Source organism: Triticum urartu, chromosome 5A (genome assembly GCF_056163025.1).
Source record: "Triticum urartu cultivar PI428250 chromosome 5A, HENAU_Tu73, whole genome shotgun sequence".
Taxonomy (NCBI): domain Eukaryota; kingdom Viridiplantae; phylum Streptophyta; class Magnoliopsida; order Poales; family Poaceae; genus Triticum; species Triticum urartu.
Genome location: NC_141877.1, coordinates 635,614,219 through 635,637,439, shown reverse-complemented (window position 1 = coordinate 635,637,439; position 23,221 = coordinate 635,614,219). Strand labels below are relative to the sequence as shown.

The following is a 23,221-nucleotide window of genomic DNA, read 5'->3' as shown; positions in this document are numbered from 1 at the left end:
GGAGAACACTTCTTGATAATTAGTGAGAGATCATCTTATAATGCTACCGTTAATCAAAGCAAGATAAGATGCATAAAAGATAAACATCACATGCGATCAATATAAGTGATATGATATGGCCATCATCATCTTGTGCTTGTGATCTCCATCTTCGAAGCACCGTCGTGATCACCATCATCACCGGCACGACACCTTGATCTCCATCGTAGCATCATTGTCGTCTCGCCAATCTTATGCTTCCACGACTATCGCTACCGCTTAGTGATAAAGTAAAGCATTACAGCGCGATTGCATTGCATACAATAAAGCGACAACCATATGGCTCCTGCCAGTTGCCGATAACTCGGTTACAAAACATGATCATCTCATACAATAAAATTTAGCATCATGTCTTGACCATATCACATCACAACATGCCCTGCAAAAACAAGTTAGACGTCCTCTACTTTGTTGTTGCAAGTTTTACGTGGCTGCTACGGGCTTAAGCAAGAACCAATCTTACCTACGCATCAAAACCACAACGATAGTTTGTCAAGTTGGTGCTGTTTTAACCTTCGCAAGGACCGGGCGTAGCCACACTCGGTTCAACTAAAGTTGGAGAAACTGTCACCCGCTAGCCACCTTTGTGCAAAGCACGTCGGGAGAACCGGTCTCGCGTAAGAGTACGCATAATGTCGGTCCGGGCCGCTTCGTCCAACAATACCGCCGAACCAAAGTATGACATGCTGGTATGCAGTATGACTTATATCGCCCACAACTCACTTGTGTTCTACTCGTGCATATAACAACCACACATAAAACCTAGGCTCGGATGCCACTTTTGGGGAACGTAGTAATTTCAAAAAAATTCCTACGCACACGCAAGATCATGGTGATGCATAGCAAGGAGAGGGGAGAGTGTGATCTACGTACCCTTGTAGACCGACAGCGGAAGCGTTAGCACAACGCGGTTGATGTAGTCGTACGTCTTCACGGCCCGACCGATCAAGCACCGAAACTACGGCACCTCCGAGTTCTAGCACACGTTCAGCTTGATGACGATCCTCGGACTCCGATCCAGCAAAGTGTCGAGGAAGAGTTCCGTCAGCACGACGGCGTGGTGACGATCTTGATGTACTACCGTCGCAGGGCTTCGCCTAAGCACCGCTACAATATTATCGAGGATTATGGTGGAAGGGGGCACCGCACACGGCTAAGAATATGATCACGTGGATCAACTTGTGTGTCTAGGGGTGCCCCCTGCCCCCGTATATAAAGGAGCAGGGGGAGGTGCGGCCGGCCGGGAGGAGGGCGCGCCAGGAGGAGTCCTACTCCCACCGGGAGTAGGATTCCCCCCCTTTCCTAGTTGGAATAGGATTCGGGAGGGGGAAAGAGGAGAAAGAGAAGGAAGGGGGGGCGCCGCCCCCCTCTCCTTGTCCTATTCGGACTAGGGGGAGGGGGACGCGACCCAGCCCTGGCCACCTCTCCTCTCTTCCACTAAAGCCCACTAAGGCCCATATACCTCCCGGGGGGTTCCGGTAACCTCCCGGTACTCCGGTAAAATCCCGATTTCACCTGGAACACTTCCGATATCCAAATATAGGCTTCCAATATATCAATCTTTATGTCTCGACCATTTCGAGACTCCTCGTCATGTCCGTGATCACATCCGGGACTCCGAACAAACTTCGGTACATCAAAATGCATAAACTCATAATATAACTGTCATCAAAACCTTAAGCATGCGGACCCTACGGGTTCGAGAACAATGTAGACATGACAAAGACACGTCTCCGGTCAATAAACAATAGCGAAACCTGGATGCTCATATTGGCTCCCACATATTCTACGAAGATCTTTATCGGTCAGACCGCATAACAACATACGTTGTTCCCTTTGTCATCAGTATGTTACTTGCCCGAGATTCGATCGTCGGTATCTCAATACCTAGTTCAATCTCGTTACCGGCAAGTCTCTTTACTCGTTTCGTAATACATCATCTTGCAACTAACTCATTAGTTGTAATGCTTGCAAGGCTTATGTGATGTGCATTACCGAGAGGGCCCAGAGATACCTCTCCGACAATCGGAGTGACAAATCCTAATCTCGAAATACGCCAACCCAACATGTACCTTTGGAGACACATGTAGAGCTCCTTTATAATCACCCAGTTACGTTGTGACGTTTGGTAGCACACAAAGTGTTCCTCCGGCAAACGGGAGTTGCATAATCTCATAGTCATAGGAACATGTATAAGTCATGAAGAAAGCAATAGCAACATATTAAACGATCGGGTGCTAAGCTAATGGAATGGGTCATGTCAATCACGTCATTCTCCTAATGATGTGATCCCATTAATCAAATGACAACACATGTCTATGGTTAGGAAACATAACCATCTTCGATTAACGAGCTAGTCAAGTAGAGGCATACTAGTGACGTTTGGTTTGTCTATGTATTCGCACAAGTATTATGTTTCCGGATAATACAATTCTAGCATGAATAATAAACATTTATCATGATATAAGGAAATAAAATAATGACATTATTATTGCCTCTAGGGCATATTTCCTTCAATGAACTCGAGAGGAAGAAGGGAAGAACAGAGGAGAGGGAGAGGGGAAAGGGGGAAGAACAGAGTGCTGGTGGACGAAGGGTTTATATAGGATGACCTTTAGTACCGGTTCGTGGCACGAACCGGTACTAAAGGTGCTGGAGGGGCCCCACTCTGACAACATACTTCCACCACTCTCATTAGTACCGGTTCATGGCACGAACCGGTGCTAAAGGTTCTCCACGAACCTGTACTAAAGATCTCCTCCCGCCTAGCCGTTGGAACCGGCACTAATGGACACATTAGTGTCGGTTCTGTTACAAACCGGGACTAATGTGTCTCACATTTGACCCTTTTTCTACTAGTGCCATATGATCCTAGTGCGCGGATTGAAAAGTTTGAAGACATGAATATAGATCAAATGAGATGCTCTCAAGTGATTGATTCACTCATGTACCTAGCTTGTGCTACAAGGACTGACATCGCCTTTGCTATGAGCAAGCTGAGCCGGTTTTGTTTCGAACCTGGGAGATGTCTCTTTCGTCTCGCATGAAGCTTTGGCAAACCCTATTCAGCGCCTTAAGCACCCGCTACAGGCGTTTCCGCAATCGGGCGCATACCCAGCCTCAGTGCTGGGCCGGCCCATGTGCCTTTTCCTTTCTCTATTTTTGAAAACGCAAAAAAGGGCGCCTGAGCACTGCTACGAAGTAACCACTCCGCCAACAAACCCCACGTGATAAGTTAACTCTTTTCCATTCTTTTCTTCTTTACACTTTTCTTTTCTTTTTCATTTTTCTTTTTTTCATTTTTTTTCATTTGTTTTCGTTTTTCTTTTTATCTTCTTCCTGATTCAACAAAGTTCCTAACTATTTGGTGAACTTTTTTCAAATCAATGAACTTTTCTTTCAAATGCGATGAACTTTTTTAAAAAAAAGATGACCTTTTTTTCTGCGTGTCAGAAAATAGATGAACTTTTGGTTCAGATTCGATGAACTTTTTCCAAATTCAATGAAATTTTATTTAACTTTGATGAACTTTTTTCAAATTCGTTGGACTTTTTTCAAACTGGTGAACTTTTATTTAACTTTAATGTTTTTTTCAAATCCGAAGAACTTTTATTTAACTTTGATGTACGTTTTTCAAATCTGATGAACTTTTTTTCAAACTCGATTAACTTTTTCCCACATTGATGAACTTTTCTTCAAATTCGATGTTTTTTCGAAATCGATGAACTTTTTTCATTTTTTTCATGAACTTTTCTCAAAATCGATGAATGGTTTTTGAGTTCATGAACTTTTCTTCAAAAATGATGAACGTATTCAAATTCACGATTTTTTCAAAGTAGTAGACAGTATTCTGCGAATAAATAGCCCCGCCACGCTGTTCTTAAATACTTGATGCTGGTATCTGTCACGAATGTCTAATGGCTCTAGTGGTTAGCTCAACTTCGAGATGAACGCAAGGACCTGAGTTTGAAACAAGAGAAAGGCATCTTTTCCCATTTTCGGCGTTATACATTCAATGGCATCCGCCTTCATGGGCCGGCCCAACAAAGTGGTGCGGCCGTGTGCGCCAGGGAGCTGTTCGGGCGCTTAAGGCGCTGAACAGGAGTTCTGTGAAGCTTTTGCCCCATACGTTTAGCTATTGGGCCGCCCGCTTTCGTCTATTTTTTTTTTCTTTGCTGGGTTCGTTCGATCAGTGAGTTCGCAGGTTTGCCCGTGTATATTATTTTTTCTATTTCATTCTTTCTTTTGTCTTTGTTTCTTCACGGCTTTTTGGCTTTTCCATTTTCTTTGTATTTTTATTGGTTTTCTTAGTTTCTTTCTCGGTTTTCATTGGTTTTTATTTGTTTCTTTCTTGGTTTTCATTGGCCTTTTCCTTTTGTGTCTTTCTTTTTTTGTTATTTTATATTTTTATTAGTTTTCATCAGTTTTTTTGTTTCTTTCTCTAAGTTTCTATGTTTTCATTCTTTTGAATTCGTTTCTTTGGGGTTTTCATCACCTTTGTATTCGTCATTTTTCATCAGGTTCCTTTTGGTACAACACATGTCAACTTTTTTTGGTCCACATTCAACATTTTTTGTATACATCTGAAACGTTTTTATATAAAGTGTTAACATTTTTCAATTACATGATTAGCATTTTTGTGGACTTATATTGTTTTATGTCTACTTTTTCCCATACACTTTGCACATTTTTGGTATATATCTAATGCATTTTTGCAATACATGTTTAACATTATTCGGATACAAGACTAATACTTTTTGAAAACATGGTCAACATTGTTTCTACACATATTTAACACTTTTTTAAATGCTTGACTAACATGCTTTAATACATGGTTAATATTTTTCTAATCACATTAGTTTTTTTCAAATGCTTGATTAAAAAATTCAAATACAAGATTAACATTTTTTAATAGATGGTAAACATTTCTTCTATACACATTTAAAAAAATTCAAATGCTTAATGACTGTTTTAAAATACTTGTTTTTTTCAAGTGCTTGAATAACATTTTTTAAATACAAAATGAAATTTTCAAAACATGGTTAACATTATTCTATACAGATTTAATGTTTTCAGAAGCTTGATTAACATTTTGAAAATACTTATTTAATAGTTTATTCAAATTCTTGATTAATATTGTTTAAATGCATGATCAACTTTTTTCACGCAGATTGCATATTTTTTGTATACATGAGAAACATTTTCTCTATACGCATTTAACAATTTTTCAAATGCTTGCTGATCGTTCTTTTCAATGTTTTATGTAATGTCTATTTGCTACTAATTTGTTTATAATATTTGAAAATATAAACAAAATATTAAATAAAGAAACATTAAGAAAAACAAAAAAAAAAAACAAACAAAAGCAAGGCTGTGGCCTCCCAAGCGTCTACTATCGCCTTCAGCGATGATTCCCTATGTCTTACTATAAGCGAGACGGAGTCTGCGTCGTCAGCGACCTAGCGTGTACCCTACATCGTCCGTTTCTCTTTTGGGCCGGCGCATTTCGGACTGCTTCACCACCTGCATGTTGGGGTGGCAAGCCCAGACCTGCATGAAACAATAGCCTAGTTTTCTGTTTTGTTTTTTTTTTCACTTTTTTGTTTGTGATTTTGATTTCTTTTTGTCTGTTTTGCTTATACCTCCAATTATTTTAGCAAAATGTATTTAAAAAATAAGTATATATTAAAATTTTAAAAAATGTTCAGCACATATATGAAAAATGTTTAAAAAAATTAATCAAGCATTTCAAAAAATGTTAAACAAGTGTTCGATTTTTTTTAATGTGTATAGAAAAAATTTAGACCATGTATTAAAAAATGATAAAATTTTAAAAAATATGTGGAAAAAATATTTAAAAAAGATGCTTTATGGGAAGGCCCAATCCTATGTGGCGGACGCAGGACCACTGACCGGGCACGCCCAGGCACTCCTCATATTATGGGTGCTACCGGACAACCCAAGCATTTAAGAAGGCTTTGAGGGGTTCGCCTGGATCAACTTTTTGCTTCTCTCTCTTGTCCGGTCAATGGTCCCCGCGCCCACCCGGTCAATTTGAGGAGTCCGGTTGTAGATACTCTTATAATAGTGAATGGGGGAGCACATATTTTATAGAATGAAAAATGAGCTAGGAAGTATTTTCTCGGATGCTCTGATACCCAGCTAACGTTGACCATTGTATTCCAAAAATTCTGAAACCTGCATGTTCTTGCATGACCTTCAACTGGAAATGAGTCATGGACACATGGCTTGAGATGTGACCTTTATTTGGAGGCAACAGAAGTGAAACAAAGATTCAGAACTACTTTCTCTGTTCATAAATATAAGACGTTTATATATATGGACAGAGGGAATGAGGGAGGATATCATAATACAAGTGACTCCAAATCCAGATAGATGCAAATAGTTACAGATGGCCAAATCCAACAATCCTTACAATACTCCTTTACGTTGCAGTTCAACTGCTATACAAGCAGGTACAGTAGAGAGCTGAATAGGTACAGTTTCCCGACAGCAGATTCCAGATACCAGCTACAGCTTATCCAGCAGGGGATTTTGGCATGCATCTGGTACAATGCTGGGCGATACTACTGAGCTGATATCTCAGCGTAAATCATGAGGATTCGGTCAAGTGAGCTTCAGATACGAAGTATCATGGTATATATGTACAAAAGCCATGTGTAAGATCTACCCATTACATAAATGCTACCAGACTATGGTTGATGTGGCCCAAATCATGATGCAGATGTTGATAGGATCCACGACGATCCAATCAAAGCTCTGATGACAAGCCAGTGGACATTGCGGCTCTGCTGGTAAGTGCGGGCCTCATTGTCACCAGAGCAGATTCATTTGCGCCTGCCCTAAGAGCACTTCTTCCGGCTTCCAGGAATCTGGAGACAGCATCCTCTGCGTAACGGTTTGCTTCTCCTACACTCATTGTCTTGCCAATATCCGGATAGCTGTTGAGTACATGGTCACCGTTGAGCTGAGAGGCGAGTTGAATCAACTCCACTTGAAACTCAGATAGAGATTTATCTTCATTAGCACCAAATGGTCGCAGAGACTTTGTAACCTCTGGGAGTTTCTCTGTTTCAAATAAAAGGATTATATGTGATTAGGATGCCAACAGAATCAGCAATTTATATCCATAAATCCACGTTGAGAAGCAATCTTAAACATTGTTAACTCCAATAACAGAGCATGTCAAAACACATTTACTTTTTCTTTTTCAAAATTCACTAACCACAGCAGGAATAATGCCAATAAAGAAATCTATGTCATAACTCCAGCATATTAGTGTAGTAACAATGTAACATGCTGAACTATAAAAAGTATTTACCTGGACAGTCAGTTCTTGGCGTCTTTCGAACTTTGAGGTAGTTCTCAAAGGTCCCGGCCCATGCATCCCTCTTTGTCAGGTAGTTAGCACGTAAATTAAATAGCTTCTTTACGGTTGCAGGAATGGATGAATGCTCATATCGTGAGTTTTCAAATGGACCATTTGGTTCATGGATCGCTGCACAAATTCAAAACAACGTACTTAATACTAAGATATTGATATACAGAGCAAATCACAAAAAGGTAAGATTTACGTTATTACAAATGTACTCCCTTCCTATATCAGCCTAGTTTCAAGATGGAGAGGTTAAGCTACTGGTTCAAGTTCCAAGTTTTGTCTATTTCATAAAGACGTAAACAGGAAGCAAAATGGCATTAGAATGAAACAGAAAGCAAGTCCCCCTCTTGATGACAAAGCCTGTAAAATTGTAACCTATCCAACTACGTGTCCACATAGAATGCTACTTGCCAGGCATGCAAGAGGACAATTGCAGCATATGTAATCACTAAGATGGATCATGGGTAGTACTAAAAATGCTGCGAAATTCATATTCAACATTTTATGGAGAGGTTAAGCAACTTGCTGAAGTTCCAAGATTTGTCTACTTAATAAAGGGACAAACAGGAACCAAAGATGGCGATAGAATGAAATAGCAAGCAAGTCCACCTGTCGATGACAAGGGCCCCAAAACTGCTACTTGTCCAACTGTGTGTCCACATGGTCACATGGATACTTGCCAGGCATTCAGGGGGATGTTTGCAGCTTATCATCAGCAAGATGAGTACTACAAATCTTCAATTGTTCATATCGAATATTTTAAAATGAGGAGGCCCTCAGTTCATCAATATGTATGATTAGAAACAAGCTCACCACATGGTTCTATACCAAAGGAATGCTTCTATGCTAAATGAACAAGAATTCATCATACTAACGCCGATCATCTTTGAGTTTGTCTTCCTAACAGAAGCACGGCACAATCTAATCTTGGCAAGTCAATTCATTCCTATTGCTTATAGACATTCAATTCAAATGTAAAGAAAGAAACAACTAGTTGGTACTCACCAGTGCCCTTCTCAATCCAGGGGGAGATGAGGAAGCTGGGCACGCGCACCCCAAGTCGGTCGAATTTGAAGTAGTAAGGGTCAGGACCAACAATCCCGTCGGGCTGGGGCACCCCGACGACGGGCGTGGGGACATGGTCATAGAAGCCACCATGCTCATCATAGGTGATGATGAGAGCCGTCTCGTTCCACTGCGGGCTGGCTCGCAGCGTCTCATAGACCTCCTTAACAAACCTCTGGCCCCTGGCGACGTCGTGCGACGGGTGGTCGTCGTTGGCAGGGAACTCCTTGCAATCGAAGTACCTCTGCTCAATGACGACGTAGTTGGGCAGCTTGCCCCGCGAGGCGTCGAGCTTGAACTTGAGGCTGTACTGGTGGAACTTGACGAGGTGCTTGAGGCGGCGGAGGCTCTGGTAGAAAAGCGTGGCCGGGATGTTCTGGTAGTAGATGCCGAAGGAGAGGCCGTCCTCCTCGAGGCTGTCGAAGATGGTCTTCTGCGGGAAGCCGTTGATGAGGTCCTTGCGGGCGTTGAAGGTGAGGCCGTGGGAGGTGGCGGAGTGGACGAAGAGGCGGTTGGGCTGGGTGGAGGTGGGCACGGAGGCGAACCAGCGGTCGAAGACGGCGAACTCGTCGGCGAGGGCGGCGTAGACGGGGACCGAGTCGGGCGCGAAGCCGCTCATGACGTTCTGGGCCATGCCGAGGCCCATGCCGCGCGCGTTCTGCGCGAACCCGGACATGGGGGGCGGGACGGCCGAGGTGTCGGCGGAGCCGAAGATCTGCTCGCGGATGTCCTCGAAGCCGTGGCCGGGGTCCGAGTCGACGTAGCCGGCCTTGTCGGTGACGAAGATCTCCGGGGAGGCCGGGTCGGACGCGTTGAGGCGGTTGGACTCCGTGCCGGTGAGCCCGTCGATGTCGGGGCGGCCGGCGCGGAGCCAGCCGAGGACGTGGTCGAAGCTGCGGTTCTCCATGACCACCACCACCACCGTCTTGACGGGGGAGTGGATCTCGCGCTTCTTGCGGCGCCGCTTCATGCGCGGGCCGTGGTGGCCCCCGTCGAGGCAGTGCGCCGACACCACCAGGGCCAGGAGGAGGAGGCCGACGAGGAGGCGCCGCTCTCCGGCGGCCGCCATGGCGCCGGAGCCGGTCAGGGTCGGCGCGGGCGGCGGCGGCGGCGGTTGGTGTTCGGCGAGTTGTTTTGTTTTGGTATTAATTACCCTTTTTAATTTCGACTGGGCTTTGCTTTCGCGTGCAGGTTGCGGTGGCTGCGCTCTTGTAGGATGGGGCCGGGAGGGTGGTTAGGCTGTTGGAATGGGAGGCCGACGGGTGGGCCCGTATGGTGATGAAGTGGGGCCCAGGTGTCATTCTTTTCGGTGGGTCGGCTCACACGCTGTAGGCTGACTGTTGGGGACAGGACATGGACATGTGGGGCCGCGATGGCATTGTTGCAGGTGGGTCGTCGATCTGTTTATCCGCATGGTTATTATTTCTCCCCCTTTTTTTTCGAGATACTCCCTCCGTTTCGCAAAATAAGAGCATCTTCACTAGCTTGTCTATATATGAATGGCTATACTTGTTTTTCACGACGTGAGCTCAAAACAAAAGTCCAACAGCTTATCTATATAATAGTTCAAATATACGCATCCTCTAAATCAACCTCGACAATGTCCACGCATGGACAATGTGAAGGCGTTGTCTAAACACGACTGCAGTCATGATTTCCTCCTCTCCCCAGCAACGGTTCACCTGTCATGGTCCCTGTATATAGACGTTTTGATGTAAAACTGGATATGTATATGAGGGAATCTTTTTATATCATTATCTATATGAATATATAGACATCTAAATATACACATGCTATTGGAGATACTCTAAGTGTCTTAAGCTTAGTACAAATTTGTACAAAGTTAAGACACTTATTTTGAAATGAATGGATATTATTTTTCTCCCCTTCACCCAATGTGAATGGATATGCTACAAGAATCTGTAGATATTTTCTTGTCGTTGCGTGGATGTGGGCTACAGCATGACCACACACATGGATGGTGTTGTGTAACATGCACTGGTCAACTGTAATACGTACTAGCAACATGTCAAAGTCTTGCCTTTAATTTACTTTTAAATATGTCCGATTTCTGGCTTGTTAGTTACGGTTCACAGCAACTACTAGAAGGGTAGAAAAAGAATGGACAAAATATGTAGCTCGGAACTTCCCTGGCGGCGACGTCTAGGGTTTTGACTCCTCTGGCGATTTGCCAGAGTTCCTGCTAACCTGCGAGTTAGCGAAGCCCCGTCGGGGTGCCTGCTATCGGGATCGAGACTGCCATCTCTACTTGGCACTCTGACCTCTCGATGGAGGGCGCGAGGGGAACCAATCTAGGTTTTTTCGCCATGGCAAGCAATGGATCGGGAGCAAGCAGCTAGAGCAGAGTCTCAGGAGGAAGAAGAGATGGGAAGGCCCCCATTGATGATCTCCTCATGCGCCTAGATCTACAGGACGAGGAAGATGACGATCTGAATTTTGATGAGGAATTCCCGGATGCATCTCCGCAGGCAGAGTTCATGGCGATCTGCCGTGTACACACAACCAAACCTTTCTCAAGGGAATCGTTCTATACACATATGAGGGCGGCGTGGAGTCTGGCCCAGGACGTGAATTTCAAGCCGGTGGGCGAGAACTTGTTCGTGCTCACTGTTAATTGTCTGGGAGATTGGAAGAGAGTTATTGAACAGGGTCTGTGGCTGTTCCGGGATAATGGTGTTCTCATTGAGCCATATGATGGTTTTCAGAAGTTGGACCTGGTAATTCTTGATAAGATCTCTGTCTGGATACAAATCCAAAACCTACCCCCGGGATACAGGAGGAAGGAGGTCCTCGAAGCATGGTGCAAGAGAGTTGGGGAGGTTTTGTATGTAAATCTCTCTCCTCACGGAGATGGGAAGTCTGTGAGGGTTAGGGTAAAACTTGATGTGAACAAGCCCCTGACCAGGTTTCTATCGATCACGAAGAATGAAGAGAAGGTGTTCTACCAAGTGTTCTATGAAAAAATTCCTAAGTTCTGTTTCGTTTGTGGTCTTCTAGGGCACACATGTTGGGGAACGTATCAGAAATTTAAAATTTTCTACGCATCACCAAGATCAATCTATGGAGTAATCTAGCAACGAGGGGAAGGAGAGTGCATCTACATACCCTTGTAGATCGCTAAGTGGAAGCGTTCAAGTGAACGGGGTTGATAGAGTCGTACTCGTCGTGATCCAAATCACCGATGATCCTAGCGCCGAACGGACGGCACCTCCGCGTTCAACACACGTACGGAACTGAGACGTCTCCCACGCCTTGATCCAGCAAGGAGGAGGGAGAGGTTGAGGAAGAGAGTCCAATAGCAGCACGACGGCGTGGTGGTGATGGGGCTCGTGGTTCTCCAGCAGGGCTTCGCCAAGCACTATGGAGGAGGAGGAGGTGTAGGAGGAGGGAGGGCTGCGCCAGGTTCAAGGGTGTGGCCGCCCTCCCACCCCTCCACTATTTATAGGTGGGGAGAGAGGGGGGCCGGCCCCCTAGATCCCATCTAGGGTTGGGGGCGGCGGCCAAGGGGGGAGGAGTGCCTCCCAAGTCAAGTGGAGGCCCTCCCCCTTAGGGTTTCCCCTCTCCCATGCGCATGGGCCTTGGGGGGGCTGGTGCCCTTGGCCCATTAAGGTTAGGGCGCCCCCCTACAGCCCATGCTGCTGTATTGGATGTGGTGGAACATTTTCCGGACCTCCGGACCCCTCCGGAATCCTCCGGAACCTTCTGGAAGCTTCCCGGTACAATACCGGAAAAAACCGAACTTTTCCCGGAACCCGAACAACAACTTTTCATATATGAATCTTTACCTCCGGACCATTCCGGAACTCCTCGTGACGTCCGGGATCTCATCCGGAACTCTGAACAACATTCGGTAATCACATACAAGTCTTCCTAATAACCCTAGCGTCATCAAACCTTAAGTGTGTAGACCCTACGGGTTCGGGAACCATGAAGACATGACCGAGACAACTCTCCGGCCAATAACCAACAGCGGGATCTGGATACCCATGTTGGCTCCCACATGTTCCACGATGATCTCATCGGATGAACCACGATGTCAAGGATTCAATCAATCCCGTATTCAATTCCCTTTGTCCAGCGGTACGATACTTGCCCGAGATTCGATCGTCGGTATCCCAATACCTTGTTCAATCTCGTTACCGGCAAGTCTCTTTACTCGTTCCGTAACACATCATCCCGTGATCAACTCCTTGGTCTGTTGGGGAACGTTGCAGAAAACAAAAATTTTCCTACGGTTTCACCAAGATCCATCTATGAGTTCATCTAGCAACGAGTAATCGGATGCATCTACATACCTTTGTAGATCATGAGCGGAAGCGTTCAAAGAACGGGGATGAGGTAGTCGTACACGACGTGATCCAAATCACCGGAGATCCTAGCACCGAACGGACGGCACCTCCGCGTTCAACACACGTACGGAATAGCCACGTCTCCTCCTTCTTGATCCAGCAAGGGGAGAGGAGAGGTTGAGGGAGATGGCACCAGCAGCAGCACGACGGCGTGGTGTTGATGGAGCTGCAGTACTTTGGCAGGGCTTTGCCAAGCGCTATGGAGGAGGAGGAGGTGTTGGAGAGGGAGAAGGAGGCAACCAAAGGCGTGTCTGAAAAGCCCTCCTTCCCCCACTATATATAGGAGGGCCAAGGGGGGGGCGCCGGCCCTAGGAGATCCAATCTCCTAGGGGGGTGCGGCCAAGGGGGAGGAATCCCTCCTCCCCAAGGCACCTAGGAGGTGCCTTCCCCTCCTAGGACTCTTCCTCCCTTGAAACCCTAGGCGCATGGGCTTCTTGGGGCTGGTGCCCTTGGCCCATGTAGGCCAAGGCTCACCCCCTACAGCCCATGTGCCCCCCCGAGACAGGTGGCCCCACCCGGTGGACCCCCGGGACCCTTCCGGTGGTCCCGGTACAATATCGATAACCCCGAAACTTGTCCCGATGCCCGAAACAGGACTTCCCATATATAAATCTTTACCTCCGGACCATTCTGGAACTCCTCGTGACGTCCGGGATCTCATCCGGGACTCCGAACAACATTCGGGTTACTGCATATACATATCCCTACAACCCTAGCGTCACCGAACCTTAAGTGTGTAGACCCTACGGGTTCGGGAGACATGTAGACATGACCGAGATCGCTCTCCGGTCAATAACCAACAGCAGGATCTGGATACCCATGTTGGATCCCACATGCTCCACGATGATCTCATCGGATGAACCACGATGTCGAGGATTCAAGCAACCCCGTATACAATTCCCTTTGTCAATCGGTATGCTACTTGCCCGAGATCCGATCGTCGGTATCCCAATACCTCGTTCAACCTCGTTACCGGCAAGTCACTTTACTCGTACCGTAATGCATGATCCCGTGACCAGACACTTGGTCACTCTGAGCTCATTATGATGATGCATTACCGAGTGGGCCCGGTGATACCTCTCCGTCATGCGGAGTGACAAATCCCAGTCTTGATCCATGTCAACCCAACAGACACTTTCGGAGATACCCGTAGTATACCTTTATAGTCACCCAGTTACGTTGTGACGTTTGGTATACCCAAAGCACTCCTACGGTATCCAGGAGTTACACGATCTCATGGTCTAAGGAAAAGATACTTGACATTGGAAAACTCTAGCAAACGAACTATACGATCTCATGCTATGTTTAGGATTGGGTCTTGTCCATCACATCATTCTCCTAATGATGTGATCTCGTTATCAATGACATCCAATGTCCATAGTCAGGAAACCATGACTATCTGTTGATCAACGAGCTAGTCAACTAGAGGCTTACTAGGGACATGTTGGTGTCTATTATTCATACATGTATTACGATTTCCGGATAATACAATTATAGCATGAATAAAGACAATTATCATGAACAAGGAAATATAATAATAATGCTTTTATTATTGCCTCTAGGGCATATTTCCAACAGTCTCCCACTTGCACTAGAGTCAATAATCTAGTTACATTGTGATTAATCGAACACCCATGGAATTCTGGTGTTGATCATGTTTTGCTCTAGGGAGAGGTTTAGTCAACGGATCCGCTACATTCAGGTCCGTATGTACTTTACAAATCTCTATGTCTCCATCTTGAACATTTTCACGAATGGAGTTGAAGCGACGCTTGATGTGCCTTGTCTTCTTGTGAAACCTGGGCTCCTTGGCAAGAGCAATAGCTCCAGTGTTGTCACAGAAGAGCTTGATCGGCCCCGGCGCATTGGGTATGACTCCTAGGTCGGTGATGAACTCCTTCACCCATATTGCTTCATGTGCTGCCTTCGAGGCTGCCATGTACTCCGCTTTACATGTAGATCCCGCCACGACGCTCTGCTTGCAACTGCACCAGCTTACTGCCCCACCATTCAAAATATACACGTATCCGGTTTGTGACTTAGAGTCATCCAGATCTGTGTCGAAGCTAACATCGACGTAACCCTTTACGATGAGCTCTTCGTCACCTCCATAAACGAGAAACATTTCCTTAGTCCTTTTCAGGTACTTCAGGATATTCTTGACCGCTGTCCAGTGTTCCTTGCCGGGATTACTTTGGTACCTTCCTACCAAACTTACGGCAAGGTTTACATCTGGTCTGGTACACAGCATGGCATACATAATAGACCCTATGGCCGAGGCATAGGGGATGACACTCATCTCCTCTATATCTTCTGCCGTGGTCGGACATTGAGCTGAGCTCAATTTCACACCTTGTAACACAGGTAAGAACCCCTTCTTAGAATGATCCATATTGAACTTCTTCAATATCTTATCAAGGTATGTGCTTTGTGAAAGACCTATGAGGCGTCTCGATCTATCTCTATAGATCTTGATGCCTAATATATAAGCAGCTTCTCCAAGGTCCTTCATTGAAAAACTTTTATTCAAGTAGGCCTTAATGCTGTCCAAGAGTTCTATATCATTTCCCATCAAAAGTATGTCATCTACATATAATATGAGAAATGCTACAGAGCTCCCACTCACTTTCTTGTAAACGCAGGCTTCTCCATAAGTCTGCGTAAACCCAAACGCTTTGATCATCTCATCAAAGCGAATGTTCCAACTCCGAGATGCTTGCACCAGCCCATAAATCGAGCGTTGGAGCTTGCACACCTTGTTAGCATTCTTAGGATCGACAAAACCTTCCGGTTGCATCATATACAATTATTCCTTAAGGAAACCATTAAGGAATGCTGTTTTGACGTCCATTTGCCATATTTCATAATCATAGAATGTGGCAATCGCTAACATGATTCGGACGGACTTCAGCTTCGTTACCGGTGAGAAAGTCTCATCGTAGTCAACCCCTTGAACTTGTCGATAACCCTTAGCGACAAGCCGAGCTTTATAGATGGTCACATTACCATCCGCGTCTGTCTTCTTCTTAAAGATCCATTTATTTTCTATGGCTCGCCGCTCAACGGGCAAGTCAGTCAAAGTCCATACTTCGTTTTCATACATGGATCCTATCTCGGATTTCATGGCTTCTAGCCATTTTTCGGAATCCGGGCCCGCCATCGCTTCTTCATAGTTCGAAGGTTCACCGTTGTCTAACAACATGATTTCCAAGACAGGGTTGCCGTACCACTCTGGTGCGGAACGTGTCCTTGTGGACCTTCGAATTTCAGTAGGAGCTTGATCAGAAGTATCTTGATCATCATCATTAACCTCCTCTCTAGTCGGTGCAGGCACCTCAGGAACATTTTCTTGAGTTGCGCCATTTTCCGGTTTAAGAGGTAATACTTCATCAAGTTCTACTTTCCTTCCAATTACTTCTTTCGAGAGAAACTCTTTCTCTAGAAAGGACCCATTCTTGGCAACAAAGATCTTGCCTTCGGATCTGAGGTAGAAGGTATACCCAGTAGTTTCTTTAGGGTATCCTATGAAGACGCATTTTTCCGACTTGGGTTCGAGCTTTTCAGGTTGAAGTTTCCTGACATAAGCATCGCATCCCCAAACTTTCAGAAACGACAACTTAGGTTTCTTACCAAACCATAATTCAAACGGTGTCGTCTCAACGGATTTCGACGGAGCCCTATTTAAAGTGAATGCGGCAGTCTCTAAAGCATACCCCCAAAAGGATAGCGGTAAATCGGCAAGAGACATCATAGATCGCACCATATCTAATAGAGTGCGATTACGACGTTCGGACACACCATTACGCTGAGGTGTTCCAGGCGGCGTGAGTTGTGAAACTATTCCACATTTTCTTAAGTGTGTGCCAAACTCGTGACTCAAGTATTCTCCTCCTCGATCTGATCGTAGGAACTTGATTTTCCTGTCACATAGATTCTCAACCTCACTCTGAAATTCCTTGAACTTTTCAAGGTTTCAGACTTGTGTTTCATTAAGTAGACATACCCATATCTACTCAAGTCATCAGTGAGGGTGAGAACATAACGATAGCCACCGCGAGCCTCAACACTCATTGGACCGCACACATCAGTATGTATGATTTCCAATAAGTTGGTTGCTCGCTCCATTGTTCCTGAGAACGGAGTCTTGGTCATTTTACCCATGAGGCATGGTTCGCACGTGTCAAATGATTCATAATCAAGAGACTCTAAAAGTCCATCTGCATGGAGCTTCTTCATGCCTTTGACACCTATGTGACCAAGGCGGCAGTGCCACAAGTATGTGGGACTATCATTATCAACCTTACATCTTTTGGTACTCACACTATGAATATGTGTAGCAATACGCTCGAGATTCATTAAGAATAAACCATTTACCATAGGAGCATGACCATAAAACATATCTCTCATATAAATGGAACAACCATTATTCTCAGATTTAAATGAGTAGCCATCTCGAATTAAACGAGATCCCGATACAATGTTCATGCTCAAAGCTGGCACTAAATAACAATTATTGAGGTTTAAAACTAATCCCGTAGGTAAATGTAGAGGCAGCGTGCCGACGGCGATCACATTGACCTTGGAACCATTCCCGACGCGCATTGTCACCTCATCCTTCGCCAGTCTCCGCTTATTCCGCAGCTCCTGCTTTGAGTTACAAATGTGAGCAACTGCACCGGTATCAAATACCCAGGAGCTACTACGAGTGCTGGTAAGGTACACATCAATTACATGTATATCACATATACCTTTTGTTTTGCCGGCCTTCTTGTCTGCTAAGTATTTGGGGCAGTTCCGCTTCCAGTGACCACTTTCCTTGCAATAAAAGCACTCAGTCTCAGGCTTGGGTCCATTCTTTGGCTTCTTCCCGGCAGCTTGCTTGCCAGGCGCGGCAACTCCCTTGCCGTCCTTCTTGGAGTTCTTTTTACCCTTGCCCTTCTTGAACTTAGTGGTTTTATTGACCATCAACACTTGATGTTCCTTCTTGACTTCTACCTCTGCTGATTTCAGCATAGCAAATACTTCAGGAATGGTCTTCTCCATCCCCTGCATATTGAAGTTCATCACAAAGCTCTTGTAGCTCGATGGAAGCGACTGGAGGATTCTGTCAATGACCGCATCATCCGGAAGATTAACTCCCAGCTGAGTCAAGCGGTTATGTAACCCAGACATAGTGAGTATGTGCTCACTGACAAAACTATTTTCCTCCATCTTACAGCTGAAGAATTTGTCGGAGACTTCATATCTCTCGACCCGGGCATGAGCTTGGAAAACCATTTTCAGCTCTTCGAACATCTCATATGCTCCATGTCTCTCAAAACGCTTTTGGAGCCCCGGCTCTAGGCTGTAAAGCATGCCGCACTAAACGAGGGAGTAGTCATCGGTACGTGCCTGCCAAGCGTTCATAACGTCTTGTTCTGCAGGGAGAACAGGTGCGTCACCCAGCGGTGCTTGTAGGACATAATCTTTCTTGGCAGCTATGAGGATGATCCTCAGGTTCCGGACCCAGTCCGTATAGTTGCTGCCATCGTCTTTCAGCTTGGTTTTCTCTAGGAACGCGTTGAAGTTGAGGACTACATTGTCCATTTGATCTACAAGACATATTGTAAAGATTTTAGACTAAGTTCATGATAATTAAGTTCATCTAATCAAATTATTCAATGAACTCCCACTTAGATAGACATCCCTCTTCTAGTCATCTAAGTATAACATGATCCGAGTCAACTAGGCCATGTCCGATCATCACGTGAGACGGACTAGTCAACGTCGGTGAACATCTTCATGTTGATCGTATCTTCTATACGACTCATGCTCGACCTTTCGGTCTTCTGTGTTCCGAGGCCATGTCTATACACATGCTAGGCTCGTCAAGTTAACCCTAAGTGTTTTGCATGTGTAAAACTGTCTTACACCCGTTGTATGTGAACATAAGGATCTATCACACCCGATCATAACGTGGTGCTTCGAAACGACGAACTTTAGCAACGGTGCACAGTTAGGGGAGAACACTTCTTGAAATTGTTGTGAGGGATCATCTTATTTACTACCGTTGTTCTAAGCAAACAAGATGAAAAACATGATAAACATCACATGCAATCAAATAATAATAGTGACATGATATGGCCAATATCACACAGCTCCTTTGATCTCCATCTTGGGGCTCCATGATCATCTTGTCACCGGTATGACACCATGATCTCCATCATCATGATCTCCATCATTGTGTCTCCATGAAGTTGATCGCCAACTATTACTTCTACTACTATGGCTAACGCATTTAGCAATAAAGTAAAGTAATTTACATGGCGTTTCTCAATGACACGCAGGTCATACAAAAATAAAGACAACTCCTATGGCTCCTGCCGGTTGTCATACTCATCGACATGCAAGTCGTGATTCCTATTACAATAGCATGAACATCTCATACATCACATATAGATCATTCATCACAACTTTGGCCATATCATATCACAAAGCACTTGCTGCAAAAACAAGTTAGAAGTCCTCTAATTGTTGTTGCATGTTTTACGTGGCTGAAGTAGGGTTCTAGCAAGAACGTTTTCTTACCTACGTGAAAGCCACAACGTGATTTGTCAACTTCTATTTACCCTTCATAAGGACCCTTTTCATCGAATCCGCTCCAACTAAAGTAGGAGAGACAGACACCCGCCAGCCACCTTATGCAACTAGTGCATGTTAGTCGGTGGAACCGGTCTCACGTAAGCGTACGTGTAAGGTTGGTCCGGGCCGCTTCATCCCACAATACCATTGAAGCAAGATAAGACTAGTAACGGCAAGAAAGTTGACAACATCTACGCCCACAACAAATTGTGTTCTACTCACGCAAGAAGAACTACGCATAGACCTAACTCTGATACCACTGTTGGGGAACGTTGCAGAAAACAAAAATTTTCCTACGGTTTCACCAAGATCCATCTATGAGTTCATCTAGCAACGAGTAATCGGATGCATCTACATACCTTTGTAGATCGCGAGCGGAAGCGTTCAAAGAACGGGGATGAGGTAGTCGTACACGACGTGATCCAAATCACCGGAGATCCTAGCACTGAACGGACGGCACCTCCGCGTTCAACACACGTACGGAACAGCCACGTCTCCTCCTTCTTGATCCAGCAAGGGGAGAGGAGAGGTTGAGGGAGATGGCACCAGCAGCAGCACGACGGCGTGGTGTTGATGGAGCTGCAGTACTCCGGCAGGGCTTCGCCAAGCGCTATGGAGGAGGAGGAGGTGTTGGAGAGGGAGAAGGAGGCAACCAAAGGCGTGTCTGAAAAGCCCTCCTTCCCCCACTATATATAGGAGGGCCAGGGGGGCGCCGGCCCTAGGAGATCCAATCTCCTAGGGGGGTGCGGCCAAGGGGGAGGAATCCCTCCTCCCCAAGGCACCTAGGAGGTGCCTTCCCCTCCTAGGACTCTTCCTCCCTTGAAACCCTAGGCGCATGGGCCTCTTGGGGCTGGTGCCCTTGGCCCATGTAGGCCAAGGCGCACCCCCTACAGCCCATGTGGCCCCCCGGGACAGGTGGCCCCACCCGGTGGACCCCCGGGACCCTTCCGGTGGTCCCGGTACAATACCGATAACCCCGAAACTTGTCCCGATGCCCGAAACAGGACTTCCCATATATAAATCTTTACCTCCGGACCATTCCGGAACTCCTCGTGACGTCCGGGATCTCATCCGGGACTCCGAACAACATTCGGGTTACTGCATATACATATCCCTACAACCCTAGCGTCACCGAACCTTAAGTGTGTAGACCCTACGGGTTCGGGAGACATGTAGACATGACCGAGATCGCTCTACGGTCAATAACCAACAGCGGGATCTGGATACCCATGTTGGCTCCCACATGCTCCACGATGATCTCATCGGATGAACCACGATGTCGAGGATTCAAGCAACCCCGTATACAATTCCCTTTGTCAATCGGTATGTTACTTGCCCGAGATCCGATTGTCGGTATCCCAATACCTCGTTCAACCTCGTTACCGGCAAGTCACTTTACTCGTACCGTAATGCATGATCCCGTGACCAGACACTCGGTCACTCTGAGCTCATTATGATGATGCATTACCGAGTGGGCCCGGTGATACCTCTCCGTCATGCGGAGTGACAAATCCCAGTCTTGATCCATGTCAACCCAACAGACACTTTCGGAGATACCCGTAGTATACCTTTATAGTTACCCAGTTACGTTGTGACGTTTGGTATACCCAAAGCACTCCTACGGTATCCGGGAGTTACACGATCTCATGGTCTAAGGAAAAGATACTTGACATTGGAAAACTCTAGCAAACGAACTATACGATCTCATGCTATGTTTAGGATTGGGTATTGTCCATCACATCATTCTCCTAATGATGTGATCTCGTTATCAATGACATCCAATGTCCATAGTCAGGAAACCATGACTATCTGTTGATCAACGAGCTAGTCAACTAGAGGCTTACTAGGGACATGTTGGTGTCTATTATTCACACATGTATTACGATTTTCGGATAATACAATTATAGCATGAATAAAGACAATTATCATGAACAAGGAAATATAATAATAATGCTTTTATTATTGCCTCTAGGGCATATTTCCAACATGGTCACATTGTGCACATTATGATGATATCCTACCGAGTGGGCCCAGAGATACCTCTCCGTTTACACGGAGTGACAAATCCCAGTCTCGATTCGTGCCAACCCAACAGACACTTTCGGAGATACCTGTAGTGAACCTTTATAGCCACCTAGTTACGTTGTGACGTTTGGTACACCCAAAACATTCCTACAGTATCCGGGAGTTGCACAATCTCATGGTCTAAGGAAATGATACTTGACATTAGAAAAGCTTTAGCATACGAACTACACGATCTTTGTGCTAGGCTTAGGATTGGGTCTTGTCCATCACATCATTCTCCTAATGATGTGATCCCGTTATCAACGACATCCAATGTCCATGGTCAGGAAACCGTAACCATCTATTGATCAACGAGCTAGTCAACTAGAGGCTTACTAGGGACATGGTGTTGTCTATGTATCCACACATGTATCTGAGTTTCCTATCAATACAATTCTAGCATGGATAATAAACGATTATCATGAACAAGGAAATATAATAATAACCAATTTATTATTGCCTCTAGGGCATATTTCCAACAGTCTCCCACTTGCACTAGAGTCAATAATCTAGTTCACATCACCATGTGATTAACACTCACAGGTCACATCGCCATGTGACCAACATCCAAAGAGTTTACTAGAGTCACTAATCTAGTTCACATCACTATGTGATTAATACTCAATGAGTTCTGGGTTTGATCATGTTATGCTTGTGAGGGAGGTTGTAGTCAACGGGTCTTGCCATATTTAGATCCCTATGTATTTTGCAAAACTTTATATCGTAGATGCTGCTACCACGTTCCACTTGGAGCTATTCCAAATTATTGCTCCATTATACGTATCCGGTATCTCTACTCAGAGCTATCCGGATAGGTGTTAAGCTTGCATCGACGTAACTCTTTACGTCGAACTCTTTATCACCTCCATAATCGAGAAACATTTCCTTATTCCTCTAAGGACAATTTTGACCGCTATCTGGTGATCCAGTCCTAGATCACCTTTGTACCCTCTTGCCAGACATGTGGCAAGGCACACATTAGGTGCGGTACTCAGCATGGCATACCGTATAGAGCCTATGACAAGAGCATAGGGGACGACCTTCATCCTTCCTCTTTCTTCTGCCGTGGTCAAGCTTTGAGTCTTACTCAACTTCACACCTTACAACTCAGGTAAGATCCCCTTCTTTGACTGATCTATTTTGAACTCCTTCAAAAACATGTCAAGGTGTGCGTTCTTTGAAAGTATCATCAGGCGTCCTACTCTATTTCTATAGATCTTGATGCCCAATATGTAAGCAGCTTTATCCAGGTCTTCCTTTGAAAAACACTCTTCAAACAACCGTTTATGCTGTCTAGAAATTCTACATTATTTCGGATCTACAATATGTCATCCACATATACCTATCAGAAATGTTGTAGTGCTCCCACTCACTTTCTTGTAAATACAAGTTTCTAACAAACATTGTATAAACCTAAAAGCTTTGATCACTCCATCAAAACATATATTCCGATTCCGAGATGCTTGCTCTAGTCCATAGAAGGATTGCTGGAGCCAGCATACTTTTTAGCATCCTTAGGATCGACAAAACTTTGATTGTATCACATACAACTTTTCTTACGAAAACTGGTAAGAAAACTTGTTTTGACATCCATCTGTAAGATTTCATAATCGAAAAATACAGCTAATGCTAACATGATTCCGACGGACTTAAGCATCGCTAT

The 23,221-nt window shown here is 45.1% G+C and overlaps 1 protein-coding gene across 1 annotated transcript; it reads right to left on the bottom strand.

The window, feature by feature from the left end:
- Positions 1-6,407: 6,407 nt before the first annotated feature.
- LOC125511270 (non-specific phospholipase C1) lies at positions 6,408-9,702 on the bottom strand. Its single transcript, XM_048676597.2, has 3 exons — positions 8,444-9,702; positions 7,382-7,558; positions 6,408-7,128 (listed from the first exon to the last, which is right to left on the bottom strand). Exons 1-3 carry the CDS (start codon positions 9,570-9,572, stop codon positions 6,812-6,814), a joined length of 1,623 nt encoding a protein of 540 aa, XP_048532554.1. The 5' UTR covers positions 9,573-9,702; the 3' UTR covers positions 6,408-6,811.
- Positions 9,703-23,221: the final 13,519 nt, after the last annotated feature.

Excerpts from the sequence above, each read along its gene's own strand:
- LOC125511270 (XM_048676597.2), bottom strand. The coding sequence starts at position 9,572 with ATGGCGGCCGCCGGAGAGCGGCGCCTCCTCGTCGGCCTCCTCCTCCTG. Across the intron at positions 7,559-8,443 it reads CTGGATTGAGAAGGGCACTG|CGATCCATGAACCAAATGGT; the intron begins GTGAGTACCAAC and ends GAATTTGTGCAG. Across the intron at positions 7,129-7,381 it reads GCCAAGAACTGACTGTCCAG|AGAAACTCCCAGAGGTTACA; the intron begins GTAAATACTTTT and ends TATTTGAAACAG.